A 21,773-nucleotide genomic window follows, 5' to 3' on the forward strand; every position below is an offset into this window, starting at 1 on the left:
ATAAGAGTAATGATATGTTTATAAAGTGGAGATACAAAGTTTGTATCTCAAAATAATGTGGCACATGACGTGTAATTTATTTTATTGATAGTATAAAATTATCTCATTAATTAATGATGATCTAAAAAATAAAATATTACCAAACAAATGCTAATCATTGATTGGTGCGATGTCATTTAAGAAACAAATTTTACATTCTAAATATTTTATTATTTTTTGAGAAAAAAATAATCTCCATATAATTTCAACCTCTCATTTTAATTTTTCAAATGAAAATTTGTTTTATTGTGGACGAAGTTAGAATGAAAATGTCGAATTTCAGATAAGTGACCGACAATTTTAGACAACGTTTATTTATATTTTTAAAGAATAATATATGGACTGATAAGTGACTGAAAAATTTAGACAACAATTTATTTATTTACTTTTAAGTATGTGGAGTGATTTGTTAATTTTGTTGAGAAAACAATAGGTTGAGGAAAAGTTATTCTGTTGTGTTGCCTAGCGAGAGAAGTACTACTCGTCAATTTCACGCTTCATTTCTTCTCTTTTAGATTATTATTATTATTATTATTATTTTAGCCGTGGACTAGTACCACGTGGAGCAAACATAAAGTTTTTCCCGTTTTAAAGAATTGTGCGTATTAACTTTTCAGCCCCTGGCTTTTCTGTAAATATCACTGAAATCCCATTACCAGTTTTTGCATTTTGTCACATTTTTGTCTCTTCCCTTCGTCTCGTTTCGTTCCCCAGACCTGGAGATAAAGAGTTTTGTATTTTCCACTCTTACGATTTCTATTTTTAATTAAACTCAATCGCATTATTAATATAAGAAATATACTATAAAAATTGGAAGTTTAGAAATTAGGGTTAAATAATTGTCAGATGATATTTTTCCTTAATCTCTTCAGATGATATTTATCCTTGCACAAAAATTGTTTTGAGTTTTGGTGCTACTGCTGGCAAACTCGTGTTAAATAATTGTCACACAATTAGAGAAGAATTATTGATCAGATCTTAGCAGAATCCAAATTCCAAATATTAATAATTTAGCATGAAAATGACGCACACGAAGGGTGTCGACGTGTCGTGTATTATAATACTAAATATTCTTTGCTGGGTATTGGGGGATTAGATGCTTCACTTTCTTTGGGGCGGCTAAAATATTGTCTAGCATCTTTTAAGGGCCAGTTTAGAAATTATGGAGGTTAATGAATTAAATTATTTCTGTAAATAAAATAAATTGTTGATAAAAAAAAATAATAGAGTACGTAGATTTAATAAATTCTATTACAAAAGTGTTGTTTATTATATAATGATCAAAATAAAAAAGTCTAAATTACATTTTATTTATATATTATGGTTTATGAAAAATAAGATATAATTGTCTTTTTATTAAAAAGTATGATGGAATATTTAATAAACTAATGATAAAAAAATAAATTCTTTCCTACTTTTTAAAATTATTGATAAAATAGAAAAACTTATGAAATAAGCAACTTTTAAAAACTTATCAAACATTATTCTAGGCAAAACTTTTAAAATTAGCTGTTTATAACGTTTGAACCTTAGTTTTCAAACGGAATCTAACTTTTGATTATATTTGGTCTGGTTGAATTTGAACATCGTACCAATTTGGCAATTTATCTTAAATTTTGAAATCTAATTGCAGATTTAATGTTAATATTAATAAATTAAGCCAAAAAAGGCTAATATTTCTTTTTGAATTTTGTGCTTTAATATTTTATTTAATATATAGCATTGTTAAAGTGGTAGGAGCAGACAGAAAAGGAATTAATTTTACAAACCAGTAATTGATAGACTGGTTAATTTATTATTATGATTGAGGAGGTAGTGGGTAATCGCGGGATCTAAAGAAGATGTCAGAAAATTTTGTGCGCACATTGGGAGACATGAAGTTTCCAATCAATAAATATGTGTGAATTCTGATCCATCTCTATTTTGGGAGTTTTTTTTTTTTTTTTTTTTAATATTGTTTATACAGTATTGTAGGTATTACAATTAATATTTACACACAGATTCTACAATTGGGACATTCATCGTGGCATGTACTCCTCTGAAGCGCTGTCCAAATTCTTCAAACCCTCTCAAATATTCGAGGGTTGTCCACTCTGCCCAAATTCTTCAAACCCTCTCAAATATTCGAGGGCTGTCCACTCTACTCACATTTCGTGAGGAATAGACTGGCTCCACTCAATTATGTGATAATTGAGGAAGGATTGTAAATAAGCCCCATAAATGCTTTTATGGAGGCTCGAATCTTTGCACTCATTATTCTAAGTGCAAGGGCTCTCCCACTGGACCAAAGGCCTATTGGTATCTGTATTTTGGGAGTTAAAGTGGAAGACTTTGACGTTATTCTAATAAATAATTATATACGTGAAAATAAAAGACAATGATGAATAATTAAATGTAATAATAAAATTTTTAAATTTTAATTTCAAATTTTACATATATTATATTCATTAATTAAAGGATTGATAATACTCTGTTAGATTTAAGTAAATTAATTATATTATTTTATCAATTAATTATATTATTTTATCAATTAATTGAATATAAAATTATTTGAGATAATATTTTGAGATAACAAATTTGAGATGTCACAAGAATAATTAAAAATGCAAGAGGGTTTCTTTAATTGCTTGAAGATAACTAGCATTAACGCAATAATGCATGGTTCGCTCGATTCATGCGATCGACCAAACTAATCAATATACAAGTTTTTGCTGAAATAAAATGAAAGCTCAAAGCAAAGTAAATAAATGAATTTGTAAAATGATCATATATATATATATATATATATATATATTAATTTAATTGAAAAGGAGTTGCAGAGAAGAAATAGAGCTGTTTTTTTTTTTCTTTTTCTTTTTTTTATTACCGTTATCAAAAAGATTGTGCTACTTTCAGGTTTCAGCACACTTAATTTGAAGATACCAAACCCCCCTTTCTCTTCTTCCTCTTCGTTTTCAAGGATTTTGCTACACCCAATGAACAATAGCCAACGCATGTCTAATTATCTAAATATTATCATTCATACTTCGAATTCGATTCTGAATTCAATGAATGAATGAAGGATACAAATATTCTTAAACCACTATGATGTTTATCATTTGATTAGAGTTCCTAAAACGTTGTTCTATTGTGTAATCAATTCGTAATTATTTTGTATTTTTCTTATCGATAAGTTAATTAGAGATGATTTTAGATTTATATTATTTTCCCAACTATTGCAGTATTGCACTTTGCATGTCTTTCTCATTCCCGAATATTTTTTTTGTAGTCAGTCTATTAACAAATGGACACAGTGAGCAATATTGTGGGTGGGTATTACTTTTGAGACTTGTCAGCATGTTATAGTGTGGTGAGATATATGTCAAAATTTCATTGACCGGACATCTTTATAGGCCCCATAACCCTAATAATAATTTCCTAAGGTCACATATGATAATTGAGTGACAATATTTGACTTCTTAAATTGTCTCGAAAATTCCCCAATAATCACTTTTTATATTAATATGCTTTTGTCCTTTTAGGAAATTATTGAAAAGGATAAATAACTTTTTAGTTTCTGCATAATTTCTATTCCCTTAGATTTAAAACAGAAATGGCTTATGTTATAAATAGTAAAAAGTCAATAAAACGAATGCATGGATGGTATGGTGAAACAAATAGATGAATTTTCATTAATATTTGAGGGTAACTTTTTTTTTTTTTTTTTTGGTCCTCTATTTTGGTTTGTAGCAGCCAAAGCAAATGGGTATGATCTATTTATCAACTGACTAGTTAAATGAACAAGCTTTTCGGTAACAATTTATTCTCTCTAGTGGTTGGTTTGTATTTTGCTCATGGCAATAACACTTCCTGAAATTTTGATTTGCCATTTATTTTCTTTGATCCGCAAACATCCAGTCAATTATAGAAGTTTATACGCTAAATTTAATATTTATTCTCTTAGATGGTCGCAAACATAAACTTTAAAGTTATTCTTTAAACTTTAATGTCTATAGTAAATTATTGAAAAAAAAAAAACCCCCGTTAAAAGGAAAGAAGATAAAGAATATCAAGGTTAATGTGTAAAATTTTAAAGTTCTTTATGCAGTGGAGTGATGAAAAACGATTAAAATTATAATAGGTGTAAAGTTGGGATTAGACGATGGCACGCTCACATAATGTACACAAATGGTGGGCCACGCTCCAATTTGGTATGCTCAATAGAAAAGATCGGAACATGATCTTTGGGCACGCGGATTTCGAAGGAGTTTGAGCTTTCGAACATCATTCTAATTTCTAAAGTCTTTACAACACCATTTTCGAGTTTTATTTTCGGAAATCCATGCAGTTTAACGTATAAAATATAGATTAAAATTAACCAACTTCTCATCAAATTTCATCCTTAACGAACATTTTTTTTTATTTTTTAATTCCAAAATTCTTCCAAATCCTGAAATCTTATATTATTTAATTCTCATTACATAGTTTAAATCCTTATAATTCTAAATTTTTAAACTTTTTTCAAAAAATAAATTATATTTCAATTCAGTCTAAAATGTAGATATAAATTATGAAATGGAATTGGTCTAAAAAATTTGTCAAAAGAATATAACATATATAAGTGTTTAATTGAATTCTCATTCAAAATAAGAAATGAATTAATTTATTTTTTATTATTTACATAATTTCAATTTAAAAAAAAAAAGATGTTATGAGAAATTTTGAAGCCTTGCTCTTTTCGAAGAACCAACATCTTTGTCCCTTCAAATGTATTTTTTTCTTTTCGTTCTGGTTATATAATAGTATTTGAATCTAACGTTAAGTTGATCTGTGCTTAATTCTTCGTAGTCTCTTATTACACATACATGTATAATAATATATGGTTAAAATTTTAATTAATTTTATATTATTATTCAATAAATACTAATTGTATCTTTCAAGAATTAATAAAAAAGTTACCCCACTAAATCTAAATCCTACATAATAATGCGATGCCGGACACAGTGACCGTATTTCATTGATTTAGCAAGGAATTATTTTTAAATTAAATAAAAAAAAGAAAAAGAGTGGGTGTAGCCAAACCCCACTCACCTAACATTCTTCTATCTTTGAGTAAGTTTGGAAAAGGAAATTGCTTGGAAATTTAAAAGACTTGGTCACTTTAGTATAGTTCGCACTAAAGCAAACGACTGTAAAAATTAAAAAAAAAAAAAAAAAAAAAAAAAAAGCTGGCCTATTTCTTTCATTCAATCTTCAACAGAATATAATGGTTGGAGTGAAAATGGTGAAGGCTTTGGTAATGATTATGACAGTGGCACTGAGCCTTGGCCTTGGTGGGCAATGGGCTGCAGCCCAAGTGCATCACGTTGTCGGAGGAGACCGTGGATGGGACTCGTCTTCCGACGTGGCTTCTTGGTCCGCCGGCAGAGTCTTCAGGGCTGGTGACAAAATCTGTTAAGTTCTCTCTTTGCTATGCTTGGAAGTTTCTACTCCTTTTATCAGAAACTAATTTAACCGGTAGAATTTGTAAGCGGTAATTATTATTTTCTTTCATTGCCTTTTTTGGCAACCGAATGGAGAATAAATTTGAAATACAAAACAATATTTTTATTATAATTTATTTTTCTTTGATATTGAAGGATCCTATTCCTAGCTTTCTTAGTGAGCATACGAGTGTCAATTTTTCTTCAAGCAACTACGACATTGACTTGTGATTAGTGGGTTTTGATATAAAAATTATAATTCCTTCTGTTTATGACTTTATTCTGATTTTCTTGGTTCCCATCTAATTAAATCAACGTGACGTGACTCATTGAGTCATGTCATGGTTTCAATGGTATTTTTGTTTTTAAATTTATTTTTAATAGAAATTACATGGGATTTTATTAATTTCACTTTCGCATGATATTCGCGGGATGCTGTGCCTGTGTTGTGGGTGTTTGGGGTCAGGGCTCGCCTACTCCCCGGCGCAGGAAAGCATTGCTGAGCTCCAAAGCAAAGAAGAATATGAATCGTGCGACGTGAGCAATCCCATTAGAATGTATACGGACGGCTTAGATGTCATCCCACTTGACGGGGAAGGGATTCGCTATTTCGCTAGCAGCAAATATGACAACTGCAAGAACGGGTTGACGCTACACGTGAACGTCTTGCCTCAGCCTCATCAAAGTTCCGAGGTCGCAAGAGTCACCACAGCCAAGAGATCTGCAATCCCCTTTGCTGTTCCGCCCACAACTCCCTCTGATTCAACCCGCTTTCGGTCTAGTTTTATTTTATTTTTCGTTAGGCTTGGGCTTTTCTACATGGATTAATAGCGGGGAATAATGTTATTGTATTAGTATATAACAAGTAACCATGGATTACATGCAAAACTATGAAACCGTCGACTTTGATTGTTATTGGAATATCTATCATATTTCTAATGTTCTCTAAGTCTCTTTTATCTGACTGAGTGACAGGAAAGGAATTACAGAAATTACATTGTGTTCATTGTCCAATTGAGAGGCCATATAAACGACTGGGCGAAAAATATAGAACAGATCAAAGGTTTCAAACACACTTTATTGTGCATAGATCAAATGACAGTTCACACAAAGCACAGTTTCAAGTTGTTCACCAATCATCATTATCCCGTCAGCGGTGGTGTCTTACACTACCTCACTTCTCTGCCTTTTCTAGACAAGAAGACAGGAATCACCCACCATCAGTCATTTTAGCACCTAATATTTCGTCTAATCATCATTTCTCTCTCAACACAACATAATTGCTTGGTCCATTGGTCTTCTGTATCTTTGAAATTCTCTTCAGAATATCAGCGAAAGCCGTCCGATCCTGCATCAATAAAAGTTTTAGTGATAAAAAAGCAACGTCTAGTATTCCCATCCATGCTGGCATTTCATAACTCTTCCCAAACATCGACAAGGTAGAGCATGAGAGTGAACGAAAGCCCTTAATAAATATGAAAAATATCTATACAGTTAAACAAGGACATACCTCGGTCGATCTAAGTCTCGGTTTAAACTTAGCAACAAGATCCTGTGTGGTGACAGGTGCCTGCTGCAATAATACAGCCCTAATTTCTTCTGCGGTGACAGGACCAGAAGCTGATGTTGACCCTGTTCTTGATGATGATGCACCTTTTGCAGGTGCACTGCTTTTTGAAGCTGACACATTTTCATCCCTGGCAGAAGATTTTGTTTCCTGATCCCCAAACAATTACAAAATTGCAATTGAAAAAAAAAATTAATTAAGTGTCATCCTAAGTGAAACAATTGAAGCAAGAAGACTGAAAGTAGCAACGTACATTTTCTGTTTTGACCTTCTTCAAAGGCGCACCACTAGGTGCTCTTGCATCATCTCCATTAGATTTTCTCTTCCCCTTTGCTGATTTAGAAGTAGATGGAGTTGCGCGGCCAGATCCAGAAGGTGCTGGTTTGGCAGGACTGTTGTCAGCAGGTTCCTCCTTCTTAGGCGTATCCTTATGCTTTGGAGCCAATATGGGAGAAAAACCCACTTCATCCTCCATCTGAACAATCCAAACAAAAGTTCCATCATACAAAGGAAAGTTCGGCATATCTTTACCATAAAAACCTCATTAAAATATTAACATTGCACAGCAAAATGAACGACAAACATTTATGCAGTTGGTACAACATCCTTCATAGTTGTTCTAAAATGTTCAATGCATCTACTAAGACCTGGCATCCTTATCAAAAATGCTTACATCATCGTCTTCGTCGTCATCGTCCTCTGCATCCGATTCATTCAGCCCATTAGCTCGCCCAAGCAGCTTTTTCAATTCTTTTCCAGATTTGCTCAGTCCTCCCTCCTCCTCTTCATCCTCATCCTCTTCATCCTGGAAGAAGGATAATTAGTGATGCTTTAGGTGATATACACCCATTGTGAAGTTATATACGACAAATTACTCAAGTTAGGGCCCTCAGAATTCTACTAACTTAAGCACAAAAGCAGATTAACAGTTATCCACATCTAATTCCGTAAGCTTTGAATCTAGTTACCACAAGTGGACTTAAATCCAGACTGAGCATTGTGAATTGACAATCGCAAATAGACCATTGATGACCAAAAATTTGTATGCTGCAACAGCAAGTACATTCTCACACCTGCTTAATTTCTGGAGGAGCAGGAACTTCAGGAGCTAAATCTTCCCGTTCCTCAGGATCATTACCAACAGCCTCATCATCATCAGTGAAAATCTCCTCATGCTCCCAATCATCACCTAAACCAATAAACATCTTGTGCTGAATCAAGAATGAAAAAATCCCAGCAATTCTTCCAGAACAGAAAATATAACTTGTTTCAGACGATACACATGTATGAATTTTGGACAATAGGGAGGCGGTACAGTTTATTCGCTGTAGGTTTTGCAAAAGGAAAATGGCAACATTACTCATCTCACTAAGTAAATACAACGAAGAAACACAATCCTCAAGTTTGGAGTCTTATTCGTTGTATTAATTAGGTTAATACAAAAACACAGAACAAACGCTCACCTTTCTCAACATCATCCTCGTCCAAATCAAGATCACCACCCCTGGGGCCTTCTTCATCATCATCCTCACCTCTTTTGTTGAGTCCAAGTCTATTCTTCCTTTTTGCTTCCTCATCCTCATCTTCCTCTCCCCTATCAGACACATTACCTTCATCCTCATCACCACTTTTTTTACTACGTCCCCTCCCACCAGTCCCAGCACTTTCCTTGTCATCTGGCTTTTCCACTTCACCAAATGCAGCAGCTCCATTGTTTGCAGCTTTCATCATCCATCTTTCATATCCATCTGCAGTCTTCCTCCTGTTCTTCATCTTCTCTTCTGCTTCCTCCAACGTGAGTTGCTTATATTGCGCAACTTTGTTAAAGTTATACCTGTAACATGTCACACTCATTATAACCACAAATGAGATTACATCAAAAGACACCAAGTATCTCCCAGAAGTAGGATAGGACTTGCATACCAAGAACCAGCTGGAATAGCAACAAATTCCTTAGAATGCATCACTAACAGGTAATAAGTCGCTGATTGAGAGCCTTCAAGATGACCCTGGTACTGAGCCTGGCCTGTTTCATCCTCCAACATCCAAGGCTTATTCTTGTACTTCTCCTGCATAATGCATAAAAACGCTGATAAGAATACACTTGCTGACGGCCAAATTATGTTTTATGCAGTTGAAGCAAAAAGTTCAGAGGGGAGGTGAAAAAATTGTTTTAGACGTGACAGAAGCAGTATCAGTTCTCATTCACCATATAAGAAACCTCTTTAGTGCACAAAAAAAGGGTTGCCAACCAATGATATATATTTATAAAGTTTACAAAAAGTATTTCATATTTAAATTTCAGAATAATATGAGCTCCAGACAACTGGATAAGCAACAATCACATGTATTTGAAAGAAAATAACGGCAGTAAAAGATACATCAACATCTTCAACTTCTTCTAATGTATGAGTGGACATTAATTATAAGTTCATTTTCAACCTTCTAGCCATAATTCTATAACAATTATCAGAAAAGTGGTAATACCCGCAAAGTATCAGTAACTTGCCGTCCTTGTAATCCATCTTTATGAAGAGTCCACTTGTTCTCGGCATTTTTCTTCTTTGAGAAACTTGGTAATCCACTCACAAATCTCCCAATGAAGTAGTTCTTGTCGCTGCTATTACTTGGCCGTACATTGTATTCCTAACAATCAAAACAACCCAGAATTTAAAAATAATAGTAACAATAAAGGTACAAATAAATCAACTTCCAAATAATTTGGAAAAATAAAAACTATGCTTAAAAGTCAAAACATAATATAACAAAATCCATAAACCTATTATTTCCACAGAATAACAAAAACTCTAGATTAATGATCATGAATATGTTCATAATTAGAACCTACTATAATATAAACCAAAAGGATTCGATAGAACAAAACGAACTCGAATCAAGCGAGTGACGATTGCTCCACAATCGAAGCATTTGGCTTTGTTCTCGGCCATGGTTTTGCCACATGTCAAACACAGAGTCATGTGCTTGCAGTTGCTTCCGTACAAATCCACCTGCGATCCACATCCGCTACACTGCGGCTTCAACAGCAGATCAAAAGACATCTCTTTCCCTTCAAAACGACACACAATTTTAGGGTTTCAATCAGACATGGTAAGATAATTAGTTTATTTGCAGTTTTTATTAATAATTCGAACGGATTTTTGTTTACGTTTGATTAAGCTTCCTTGACTGACCACTTGATAATTGACGACGATTCAAGGATTACGAATCGCTTCGTTTCGGTTCCGAAAGTAACATGTTCTTCTGTTTTTTGGATGTCATTATTGTTTTAATTTTTAAATAATATTGGGCACCGACCTTTTCCTTTTCTTTTTTTTTTTATGTTCTCTCTCTAAATACTAAGCCTTTTTACACTTGTCAATATTTCTCATAAAGTTCTTTTTAATTAAAATAATTTATTTTAAATTAAAATTCAATTAAATATTTAGGTAGCATTTATTTTTTCGTCTGAAATCTGAATGAATTTGAATTTGGTTGAAATTTGAACATGTCTGAATTTCATATATTTAAATGATATGTTTTTTTTTTTAATATCTGAATATAAGTGGCATCTTACTTGTTTTATAAATTACAAACATCTTAAATATGATTATTTGATATTTATGTCTTTATAAGAATTATTTATTCAAATTTTAAGAGTTAAATATCCATACATTACAATTAAAATCAAATATATGTAGAATTAGGTAATAATTGATCTTTAAATAAAAATATTACTACATTACTCGAAATGCAAAATTAGACTATGATGATCCAATTTAAGTCTTCTCAAAGCCTTTCATCATGCCTTTCTTTCGGCCTCCCTTTCCTTTATTTCTCATTTTGCTTTAATTTTCCACAATTCTACCTTGGATGGTAATATTGAATTCCCCACGAATTGAGTGAACCATTGGTCCGTTACCCACCCCACTTCAATATTAATAATAATAAATAAACTCTGCAAGCAATTGAGAATTGACCCACCCCACTTCAATATTAATATTAATGGGAAACCATAAATTCTTCTTCAAATCAGTCAATATATATATATATTTCTTGCATAATTTTTTTTGTACAAATTGATGTGGTATGATTGAATTGGTTGGATTAAATATCTTTTGGTCCACAAGATTTTTTTATTTTATATTTTTATTTAACCAATGAGTTAGTACCAAATTAACAAATCAATTTGTATAAAATAAGCTTATACAAGAGTTTGTAGTTGTACAATGTAGCACAATATTATATAATATTATTATAATAAAATGCTAATATAATGCAATATAATATAATACATATGAATTCAATAATGTAATTTAGTGAGTATTGATATTTGAATTGAATAATCTGACACAATAATAACAAAATAATTGTAAAATGATATACTATTATTAATTATTTTTCAATATAGCAGTATAGCACCACATGATCTTAGAATTATTCTTATCACTGTTATGTTATCTTGTCATGACTCTTCATCATTTTCCAAAAGAGATTTCTTCCATTCAATTCATCGTCATCCTTATCATGTATAAATTCACTAAATTGTTATTGTTGTTTGATTCAAGTTCATGCTAATATCGTCCATCGATTAGTTTTCAATCATTTTTTTATTAGACCCTTGAGTTTGATTGAATCCTATATAAATAAGTGCTAAAGAGTAAAATTCGGTTTTATCCACCTACTTGAATATTAAAAAAAAAAATTAAAACCTTAATGATAGTACAGTATTTTTAAAAAAAAAAAGAAAAGGAAAAATAAGTTCTCACGCCAAACGTGCATACAAAATATACCGCTATACTTCAGATTTCGAAAAAAATTGTGATTTGCACTCCTGCCTTGATTCAAGGTCACACACCCAATGCATTACAAAATTTACAAAATTCACGGCTGAAAAAAATATTTACAAAATTCACGGCTGAAAAAAATATTATTAGTTACATTATGTTTTTGTCACCGTGTCCGTGCTGTCAAGCTCGTCCCCCCCCCCCCCCCCTCCCCCTCTTTTTTTTCTGTCCTCTTTCCGTTGTTACATCAAAATTAATTACAAATTTTTTTTTTAATTACTAATTGCAACTTACAAGCATTTTTTTTTCTTATCAAGCTGTCACGCTCTTATTATCCTGAATCATATTATGTTACATGACATATAATAAACGATAAATTTTAAATTATCATTTAAAATAAAAAAATTTAACATGTAAAATAATTAAATTATTTAAATGACAATCCATAAATTTACTGTATATTACACATGAACCACATATCAAAATTATAATAAAATGAAAAAAATATTTATTTAATTTTTATATTTTGAGTTAAGTGTTTGTTTAGTTCTTACATTTTAAAAAAATCTCAAGATACTTCTATTGGTAAATATGTTATATTCTTATCTTATATTTTCTTTCCATTTATAATAATATTCTTACAATGAAATTGTTGGAGATATTAATAGAAAAATAATTTATCAAATTTATCTTAAAAAATATAATAAAAAATTCACACAAACTCTTACATTATTATTTTACTCTTAGATTAATTCAATAAATTAATTTTTATAAATAATTATTTTGTGAGATTGTTTTAAAAATATTATTTAAAAATAATTATTAGTAAGATTATTATACAACCACAAGAAAATTACTAGTAATTTGACTGATGTTAATTTATTTATAAATAATTATTAATAAGATTATTATACAAGCACAAAAAATATTATTTATTTCACACAAATATCTATTAATTAATTTAGAGTAATGATACAGCCACAAACTCTTGTACAAATTTATTTTATACAAACTGACGTGGCATTAATTCATTGGTTGAATGAAAATATAAATTAATAAAAATAAATCATGTGGGCCAAGTGATATTTAATTCAACCAATCTTATCATGCCACATCAGTTTGTACAAAATAAGTTTGTACAAGAGTTTGTGGCCATATCATTACTCATTAATTTACTAGTAAATAATTATTGATTAATTTATTGATCAACTTTTTATAAATAAATTAATTAATGTCAAATATATTGTATGAAAAAAAAATAAGGATAAACATATAACACACATATATATATATATATATATAAGAAAATATAGTGAATAAACATACTCTTAATTAAAAAAAAAAATAGAGTAATTAAACGAATATTTACCTGACCTTTTCCCCTCAGATTTTACGAAGAAAGTAAAGCGAACAGATTTCGTTTGACTGACTGCTGGCCATCGACTTCTTGTAGAACCAAACTTAGTCAAAATCTCTTCTAATATTTTTAGCAGAGTCCGAACTCCGAAGCTCACGCTCCACACTCGCTAACATTTACCGGAGCTCTGAACGGCATCATTTTGTGACAGCCATGGCTTTGCAGTCTTTTATCGAAGTTGAACCTGACTCTCATTTTCCTATCCAGAACCTCCCTTACGGAGTGTTCAAACCTGAACCGGCCTCAATGGCTCGACCCGGAGTCGCAATCGGGGAATACGTTTTGGACCTCTCTGAAATTTCCAAAGCCGGTCTCTTCAACGGCCCGATCCTCAAGGACTCTGATTGCTTTCTCCAGGTTCTTCTTAACACATTTTTGCTGATTACCAAAAAGTGAAAATAAGGCAAAGAACGTTGTCGTTCGTAGTACTTGAGTTTGAATTTGCCGTTTAAAGTAAGTTTAGTGTTTTTATAGATGATCGGCTGCCAGGATTTTTTGAGAATCAACCACTTATCCTCTTTTTTGCTACTGAGAAACCGCCAGTTAAATAAACTAAATGGATGATTAACTTATGGATTGATTATTGTTTAAATGTTTAGTTTATATCAATTTTTTTCCGGATTATTAGTTGATGATTGATACTTATGCTGTTCAAGTATGAAAATGTATTTTATATTCTCATTTATTGCATGGATTTTTTTTCTTTTTTTGTTTTCACTCTTTTCAATCATATATGATGACTAGTCAGTTTGAATGGATAGTTTGTATGTGAAGTATTACTTATTTGTTAATTGTTATGGGTATTAGTTTGTATAGATGGATCCTTGCTCATAAAAGCAGAAGATAAGTGCAGTTTGTGTCTGTGTTTCTCAGTTAACTAATTGCTTGTTATGTGATGCAATGATTTCGTGGCAGCCTAATCTGAACAAGTTCTTGTCTTTGGGGAGGCCTGCGTGGAAGGAAGCTCGTGATATGCTTCAAAAGTTATTGTCATGTATGTTCTCTTTTCAATATACAGTGATATGTTAAGTAATAAAAGGAGGATTTAAACTGATATGCATTTCTAATGGCTGGAAAATCATATTCCTTTGGAAATGAGTGAAAATTTTGATTTTGAGATGAATAATAAAAGTGATGGCAATTTTGTTTTTCTTATGATGCAGCTAATGAAGCAACTTTACGTGACAATGCAAATTTAAGGCAGAAATCACTTGTCCCAATGGTTATAAATTCTTCTGGTTGTTCCTGGATATGTAATTTTTATGAGGATGGTTGTTTCTTTTTGATGTTGAATATATGTTTGAATCATTAGGGTAAAGTAGAAATGCTTCTTCCTATGGAAATTGGGGACTATACAGACTTCTTTTCATCCATGCATCATGCGAAGAACTGTGGGACCATATTTCGTGGACCAGCGAACCCAGTTCCAGCAAATTGGTATGTGATTTTAAAATCTACGAGCAAACAAGGTATTGTTTCAGTGCTGACTTTGGTTTATTACAGCATATTTCATTTGCAAGTTTACAGAGTTGTACCTTATTTCAGGTTTCATCTTCCCATTGCATATCATGGACGAGCATCATCTGTTGTCATCTCTGGAACAGACATTGTCCGGCCAAGGTTGGAGAAATAATTTTCATTAATTTCTTTATGTCTATTCTGTTTATATATTTTCTTTGTTGCAAACAACAGCTGGTCTTATTAAAAATAAATAAATACATAAATAAAATAAGAAGCAAACAACGGCTGGTATAATATCATGGATGGCTTCAATTTGAAGCAGTATAAGCACTCACGAACTACCTAATTATTTGTGATAGTAACAGCAGCTCCCTTGACTGTGCATGTAGTGACATGTCTTGGTATTGTCGTTTAGATGAATGTATCAAGTGTCTATCTTTGGGCCCGCAAGCCCATGGAACTTTTCTATCAACATTACCTGAACCACTTGCTGTTTAGAGATCAGCGCAATAGTTAAAAATAATGAGATATCACTTTGAAATAATATTTAGATATTTATCTATATACGGACAACTGTACGTGTTTGGTTTTGTAGAGTTCAAAGCTTTCTGTTGCATTGGTGTTTGTGTCTCTCCAAGCCAGTTGACATGCTACTTAGGTTCCCTGCTGGATCTGGTGCTTCATGGCATGTTATTCATCTAATTTTGTTGCTTTGGATCTTAATTTCATCTTTTCACGACTGATTCTGCTGCTGAGCCAGTATCAAGGCTATATAACTTTGGACTTCACAAACTCACATTTTTTCTTTTGCTCTTCTAGAGGTCAATTTGCTCCATCTGGAAACTCTCCACCACCTTTTGGGCCTTCACAGAAGCTAGACTTTGAGCTAGAAATGGTTAGTCTTTTCTGTCGTACAAGTTGATGATTGATTGTCTTTTGCTATTCACTGCTAATGCAATTTTGATATGGACTTCTAGAACTCATGATTAAAATCTGTATCCCGTTTGTGTTCTTGATTCTGGTTATGCTAGTGATTTCATCAGATCGTGACTAAACACATGATTAATTGTTATTTTATACGAGTTCTGGCAGGCAGCTGTTGTTGGTCCTGGAAATGAATTGGGGAAGCCTATTGATGTTAATGAAGCAGCAGATCATATATTTGGAGTTCTGTTGATGAATGACTGGAGTGGTATTATAACTCTTTCTTGCTTCACTTTTATGTTCCTGGCTTAATTGAACTTTAGTACTCTTATTGATAAGAAGTTGATTTTACAGCTAGAGACATACAGGCATGGGAATATGTCCCTCTCGGGCCTTTTCTTGGAAAGAGTTTTGGTAAGAATAAGATTCTATTGCCACATTTCTTGGTTCCATTGGAAATAGTCAGGATTATTTGATAATAAATCCATTCACTGATATTGCACTATCACTCTGCTTTTATTAGAATCTTCTAGCCTGCAGCTTACAAAAAGTTTTTTTAACTAATCTTTAGGTACTACATTATCCCCTTGGATTGTGACACTTGATGCTCTTGAACCATTTGCCTGTGATTCTCCCAAACAGGTAGCTTGCTGACACATTTGTTTGAAAACATTAATGATGATTTTTGGCATGTTAACATGTGATAAGATGCACATTCCAAATTGCAGGATCCCCAGCCATTGCCTTATCTTGCTGAAAAGATATCCAAAAACTATGATATTTCATTAGAGGTAGTATCTCACACCTTCCTTAAATAGTTTTCTCTCTCTCTTTTCTTTTTTTTCCTTGGCAATCTTTTTTTCTGATGAAAATACCTCCTTGCTGGAAGGTTCAAATCAAACCTGCTGGAAAAGAAGATTCATGTGTGGTCACAAGGAGCAATTTTAAGTACTTGTAAGCTTTAATTTGACATGCTTGCAACATTTCAAAGAAACTTTAAACACGATTTCTCTTGCCTTTATGACATCAATAGGCCTGTTGGCCCAATAAATTCGGTCTTCCTTTGCCTAAAGCTGATATATCATATTCCATATATCCTAAAGTAATGTGACATCTCCTTTTTAAGAAATTTACTTTCCTTGGATGCATCTTTCTTTCCTCTGATAGTGAATTCATCATGTACTGATTGGGGTCAGCTAAAGGAAACTTATAAAGTTGCGTAGGTCCTTTTTTTTTGTGCAATATGCATTAGTTTTTTTCCTAACCCCTGTGACAGGTATTGGACATTGACTCAGCAGCTTGCACACCATACAATCAATGGTTGCAACCTAAGGCCTGGAGATCTGCTTGGAACTGGCACCATCAGTGGACCTGTATGGTTTCATTTACTGCATGAATTAGGATCATTCATTAGAGTTTGAAGTACCTATACAGCTTCCTTGAACCTTGGCTAACTCTTATATTTCACAACAGGAGCCAGAATCTCTTGGATGCTTGCTGGAGTTAACATGGAATGGACAAAAGCCGCTTTCACTAGATGGGTTTACTCGTAAATTCCTGGATGATGGAGATGAAGTGACATTTACTGGTTTTTGCAAGGTATTACAATCATACAATTGCACTCATCCATCTAATTTCCAAAAGTAAATTGAAGTTATCTTTCTACCATCATACTCTACAAAATCCTGTTCTGTCTGTTAAGCATGTTTTTTATAATCTTTTTTCAAAGTGTTTTATATGCATAATGTCAAAGTTGAGCCTCATTTTGTTTTAGTAATGTATCCAATAAAATAATTGAGAAAGATGAGAATCTAAAAGATAATCTTGCAGTTTGTAGCACTTGCATATGGTTTTGGTATTTGATTTCATCTGGTTGGGCCTGTGTTATCCTAGATAGCCAGAGTGCTAGGCTTAATTATCTCGGATCATAATCTCAGGGAGGCAATTGCATGTCAATGTTTTTTGGCATTATATCTAATTTACATGCCTATTGTGAAACGGCTATCCATCTAGCTAGGTTACGTAATCCAATTCTAAGCAATCTAATGATCGTCAGTAATGAGGCATGGGCGCTGTCACTTCCCATTGTCATGCTTTTCTATGGGAAAAATAACAAAGTTGTATTTGAAATAGCTTGCATATGTTATCCAACCATGCAATTTATAAATTTAGATTTCAGGTATTAATATGTTCAAATTTTATAGCAGTTGATTCCTTCTCAATCATCACAAAACGATCGCTTAATTTAACTCTTTGTTTTCTCTTTGGGTAGGGAAACGGTTACACTGTTGGGTTTGGAACGTGTTCAGGAAAAATAGTCCCATCAACCCCTTAATGAAATAACCACCCTTGGTGATCAAAGTGATTGTCTGCCCGTATGATGAAATCGATTAGAGTGGTTGTGTTTACATTGAATCCGCATCTGGTCAGGTCCATGTGTAATAGATGTAATTGAATTTGTAGCTAACAAGACCGCGAAATGAAGACCTGAAGATGGGACGATTGAAAAAAGTGCATGTGATGAGAGTATTGAACTAAATGAAGTGAAAATCTTCTTTTCTTTTCAGTTTATAATTTTTTTATTTGGATCTCAATTCTTGGACGCCATATATTGCATTTGAATGTTTGAATCAATTGAAGATTAGTAGCAACCAGTAATTTAATAACAATACCAGCAAACTTCTTTTATTGTAACGACTAATGCTAAGTTACATGCATGTACCTTACAACCCTCTCACATAATGTGGGTCCATTTACTATTCATGTGAGAGGGTTGTAAGGTACATGCATGTAACTTAGAGGGATCCTTATTGTAATTTATATAGATAGATAGTATTTGGCATGTGCATAAAGTGAATGTTGGTCGGTTCACTCGTCAAAAGGCAACGGACATGGGTCCCACGGTGTTCCGGGACGGTGCTCGTCGAACACGCCACCAAAGCAAGTGCATTATGCGCATTAAGCGCCAAAGATGATTCAAGAAACGTAACAGGATCACTCAGTCCCCACACACTAAACACAAAGGGTCGAAAGCCCAGCCCAGCTTGAAAAGAAAGTTAAGGAGGAAACCAACTTTCATTTTCATCAGCCACAGGTAACGATGCAATTCACACACCGAACCGTCGCGATGACATCATCTCGCAGCAAATTCGGCATGTTCTCTGCATCATCAACCGCCACAGTCACCTACACTTATCATAATGACCACTCTGCCCCTCAACCCACCACTGAAATACCAACCCCCATCACCGTCCATCACCCTCAGCAGCTCCAAATCCAATCACAAGCCGCCACCAAAATCCAATCCGCCTACAAAGCCCACCGGATCCGCACTCTCTACAGAAAAATCTCATCCGTCAACTCTGAAGCCAATCACTTGCAACGTGTAATCCAAAGGCAGGAAACAGTGGATTGCATCAGGAGTGATGAGCGTGAGAAGCTGAGAATGAACGAGGCCTTGATGGGTTTGCTTCTAAGGCTAGACTCAGTGCCGGGTATTGATCCGTCGATTAGAGAGGCCAGGAGAATGGTGAGCCGTAGGATCGTGAGTTTGCAGGAGATTCTTGATGGGATTTGTGGATCAAATTTTGATGATGATTTTGGGGAGTGGTGTCGATATGGTTGTTGGAAAGATTTGGATAAGGTGGTGGAACAAATGGAGGAAGAAGTGTGTAGAGAGAGAGGCGGTGATGAGATGGAGAGATTTTGTGCTCAGCACCTGGGGTTTCGTTGCTTGCAGAGGTTTCTTCGTGACTAAAAATGTAAAAACAGCAAATTTGTGTTAGTGAATTACTGATGCGTACACCGGTACCTACCTACGGCTTAATTAATGCTGGGGAAAAGCAGGTTTGTTTTTCTTCTACCATCCATGACATAGGGGCCAAATTTGGCAAAATAATTAGTAAGTGTTTGCTGGAATAGGTGCTTTTAAAAGCCTGCCTAATGTACTATAGTGAGTGAGATTATCGATTTCGAGAAGTTGCAATTCAGATGAGATCAAATAAATAGATTCTTGTAAAATACTGATTAAAAATGGTGCAACTTGCCAATGGCCTTATCGAGAGCTGTAAAATTACTTTTTAAGTCCTTAATAGATAGCGTCTTTGCCTTGCTCCTCCCTAAACTTCGGCTTAAGCCAAAAGCTATTAAGCTCGATGCACAAAATGAAAACATGATAGTTGTTAATAATTTACACATCTGAAGAAACAGACTAGTAGAATAGAATAACATAGTCAGTTTATGGAAACTTAAATCAATCTAGGCATACAACTGCATTTGCACCTGGCCATGCACTTTTTGCAATCGGAAAGCGTTGGCTTCCCACCGTCGCAGTCGCACTTGTGAATACACTTAGCCCTTGCCGTGCCGCCCCACAAGCACCGAGCCATGCAGTGCAAAAGCGGCACGCATGATGGGCAACCATACTTCATCTGGTCCGCAATGCAGTCTTTACATCCACTGGCATCCGGTGACGGGCCGCACGCCAGCGTCGGGGAAATCATCAACCACAGCACCAGTAGCATCACCGACACAATACCTTGTGTTTGTTTATGCAACTTCTTCTCCATTTGCTTCAGATCAAATATTGAGTCTTGCCAACAAAACCTCGTCTGAGTAATTTATAGACCTTGTGATAATTTGTTATCACCACCTGATGGAGATCCGACGTTCATTCTGTTTTGAGGACTTGAATGTTCCATTAATTGTCTCATTTATTGTTTCACTAACTAAATCTCTGTCATTTGTCTCGGTTTGCTCAAAATTTTATCTCATCATCGTAGATCTGTATTCCTACTGCCGGTGTGAATGTGTTAACCTTGGTTGTCCTGCTTTGAGGCCAGCGGCCACCAACTCATTAATTGAAACTTGAAAGCCAATATAATTTATTAGCTTTTGTCCTTTGCCCAGTTTGATTTCACAAAACAAAACAAACTTTTCCTCTTTAGAGTCATCTCTGAATCTGAACGCCTAGAAGTTCTGATTGAGTTGTGCTGGAAGCAAAGTACAAGTTATTTTCATGGGAAAAAAAAATCAAGATTTCTTTTCAAACTGAGGTGTTATAATTTCTAATAGATTAGACTATCTTAATTCGAAATTAAGAGTAACATTAATAATATATCTTTATACACCATTAGATTATAAAAGATCAATAATTCAAAATTTGTGTCAAAATTTAAGTGTAAACTTAAATTAAAACGACCTTGTCATTTGTTAATGCTCAACTTGTCTCTGCAAGTATGGGGAGATGAATTCCCATCACTTGGTGGGACTTCTAAGTTCAGTTACCGTCTAACAATTACAAGTGGGTTCTATAAATCTAGTTAAAATACGTACTGAATTCTTAAGACTCCATTTTTGCAAACTCTTCAAATAAGTTTTTACAAATAGAATTTTTACAACAATTTTTTTTAGTTGATTGATTTGAGAGATATATTAATAATTGTGAAGTTATTTTAATAAATAGTTTTTTAATTTTAAATTATTTAGCTTAATGAAAAAATCTAGTCCAATACAAGTTATGTGAGCGGAGTTCGTACCTAAAATCTCTTATTTTTTTCAATACAAGAGATTTTACCATCTTAATTAAATGACACTCACTGTAAATCTTTTATTTTTATTTTTTTGACAGGTAAACCTATTAAAATTATTATGAAATTAATGAAATAAAATTATGAAATAAATAAATCTTTTTAAATTATTATGAAATGAATAAAATAAAATAAAATAGTGGAAAAAAATATTTTTTAGATAATTTAACTATTTAAAAAGATTATTTCACTAGTAGAGTAAAATAAACAACACAAAAAATTTTAAAAAACATTGAAACTGAACAAATACTTTCTACGATTAAATGAATCCATAACAAACATGCATTCAATCTGATTTAAGTACATAAAAATACTCTAGTGGCTTCTAAAACTGGTACCCCAAGGCCACGAGCAAGAGGGTACGGGGCCCCCAGTGTCACAAATTATGATGTTGGCTCCGCCGGCCGCTTGGGCAGACCATAAGCGGGTGCACCTCGAGGAGGCCCGGCAACTTGGGACATTAGCCTGCAATGTGTCCTTTACCTGGGGTGCAATGTTTTTCTCCATCACATCTCTGAAAAGAGGCGGTGG

The 21,773-nt window shown here is 33.4% G+C and overlaps 4 protein-coding genes across 5 annotated transcripts; 2 read left to right on the plus strand and 2 right to left on the minus strand.

Annotated features, from left to right (window-relative positions):
- Positions 1 to 6,503: 6,503 nt before the first annotated feature.
- Positions 6,504 to 10,352, minus strand: LOC18051045 (transcription initiation factor IIF subunit alpha). Of its 2 annotated transcripts, none has more exons than XM_006449792.2 (10): positions 10,235 to 10,352; positions 9,957 to 10,135; positions 9,556 to 9,714; positions 8,992 to 9,137; positions 8,532 to 8,902; positions 8,142 to 8,257; positions 7,742 to 7,873; positions 7,322 to 7,543; positions 7,012 to 7,218; positions 6,504 to 6,849 (listed from the first exon to the last, which is right to left on the minus strand). In XM_006449792.2, exons 2-10 carry the CDS (start codon positions 10,125 to 10,127, stop codon positions 6,757 to 6,759), a joined length of 1,617 nt encoding a protein of 538 aa, XP_006449855.1. In that variant the 5' UTR covers positions 10,128 to 10,135; positions 10,235 to 10,352; the 3' UTR covers positions 6,504 to 6,756. The 2 variants fall into 2 exon arrangements, with proteins under 2 accessions (XP_006449855.1, XP_024047004.1); XM_024191236.1 differs by having other exon boundaries at positions 10,260 to 10,350.
- Positions 10,353 to 13,243: 2,891 nt separating this feature from the next.
- LOC18051046 (fumarylacetoacetase) lies at positions 13,244 to 18,317 on the plus strand. Its single transcript, XM_006449795.2, has 14 exons — positions 13,244 to 13,626; positions 14,185 to 14,263; positions 14,433 to 14,491; positions 14,582 to 14,706; positions 14,815 to 14,889; positions 15,550 to 15,625; positions 15,823 to 15,922; positions 16,009 to 16,068; positions 16,226 to 16,296; positions 16,383 to 16,445; positions 16,544 to 16,608; positions 16,931 to 17,027; positions 17,128 to 17,253; positions 17,927 to 18,317. Exons 1-14 carry the CDS (start codon positions 13,423 to 13,425, stop codon positions 17,987 to 17,989), a joined length of 1,263 nt encoding a protein of 420 aa, XP_006449858.1. The 5' UTR covers positions 13,244 to 13,422; the 3' UTR covers positions 17,990 to 18,317.
- Positions 18,318 to 18,432: 115 nt separating this feature from the next.
- LOC18050986 (BAG family molecular chaperone regulator 5, mitochondrial) lies at positions 18,433 to 19,841 on the plus strand. The gene has a single exon (XM_006449796.2). It carries the CDS (start codon positions 18,755 to 18,757, stop codon positions 19,409 to 19,411), a length of 657 nt encoding a protein of 218 aa, XP_006449859.2. The 5' UTR covers positions 18,433 to 18,754; the 3' UTR covers positions 19,412 to 19,841.
- On the minus strand, positions 19,731 to 20,524 carry LOC18051047. Its single transcript, XM_024190471.1, has one exon. It carries the CDS (start codon positions 20,220 to 20,222, stop codon positions 19,902 to 19,904), a length of 321 nt encoding a protein of 106 aa, XP_024046239.1. The 5' UTR covers positions 20,223 to 20,524; the 3' UTR covers positions 19,731 to 19,901.
- Between the last annotated feature and the right edge of the window lie 1,249 nt (positions 20,525 to 21,773).

This window comes from Citrus clementina, unplaced genomic scaffold, assembly GCF_000493195.1.
Source record: "Citrus clementina cultivar Clemenules unplaced genomic scaffold, Citrus_clementina_v1.0 scaffold_2, whole genome shotgun sequence".
NCBI lineage: Eukaryota > Viridiplantae > Streptophyta > Magnoliopsida > Sapindales > Rutaceae > Citrus > Citrus x clementina.

Excerpts from the sequence above, each read along its gene's own strand:
- LOC18050986 (XM_006449796.2), top strand. The coding sequence starts at position 18,755 with ATGCAATTCACACACCGAACCGTCGCGATGACATCATCTCGCAGCAAA.
- LOC18051046 (XM_006449795.2), top strand. The coding sequence starts at position 13,423 with ATGGCTTTGCAGTCTTTTATCGAAGTTGAACCTGACTCTCATTTTCCT. Across the intron at positions 14,264-14,432 it reads GCTTCAAAAGTTATTGTCAT|CTAATGAAGCAACTTTACGT; the intron begins GTATGTTCTCTT and ends CTTATGATGCAG. Across the intron at positions 16,297-16,382 it reads CCTGTGATTCTCCCAAACAG|GATCCCCAGCCATTGCCTTA; the intron begins GTAGCTTGCTGA and ends TCCAAATTGCAG.
- LOC18051047 (XM_024190471.1), bottom strand. The coding sequence starts at position 20,222 with ATGGAGAAGAAGTTGCATAAACAAACACAAGGTATTGTGTCGGTGATG.
- LOC18051045 (XM_006449792.2), bottom strand. The coding sequence starts at position 10,127 with ATGTCTTTTGATCTGCTGTTGAAGCCGCAGTGTAGCGGATGTGGATCG. Across the intron at positions 9,138-9,555 it reads AAGTTACTGATACTTTGCGG|GAGAAGTACAAGAATAAGCC; the intron begins GTATTACCACTT and ends TGCATTATGCAG. Across the intron at positions 7,219-7,321 it reads AGAAGGTCAAAACAGAAAAT|GAAACAAAATCTTCTGCCAG; the intron begins GTACGTTGCTAC and ends TTTGGGGATCAG.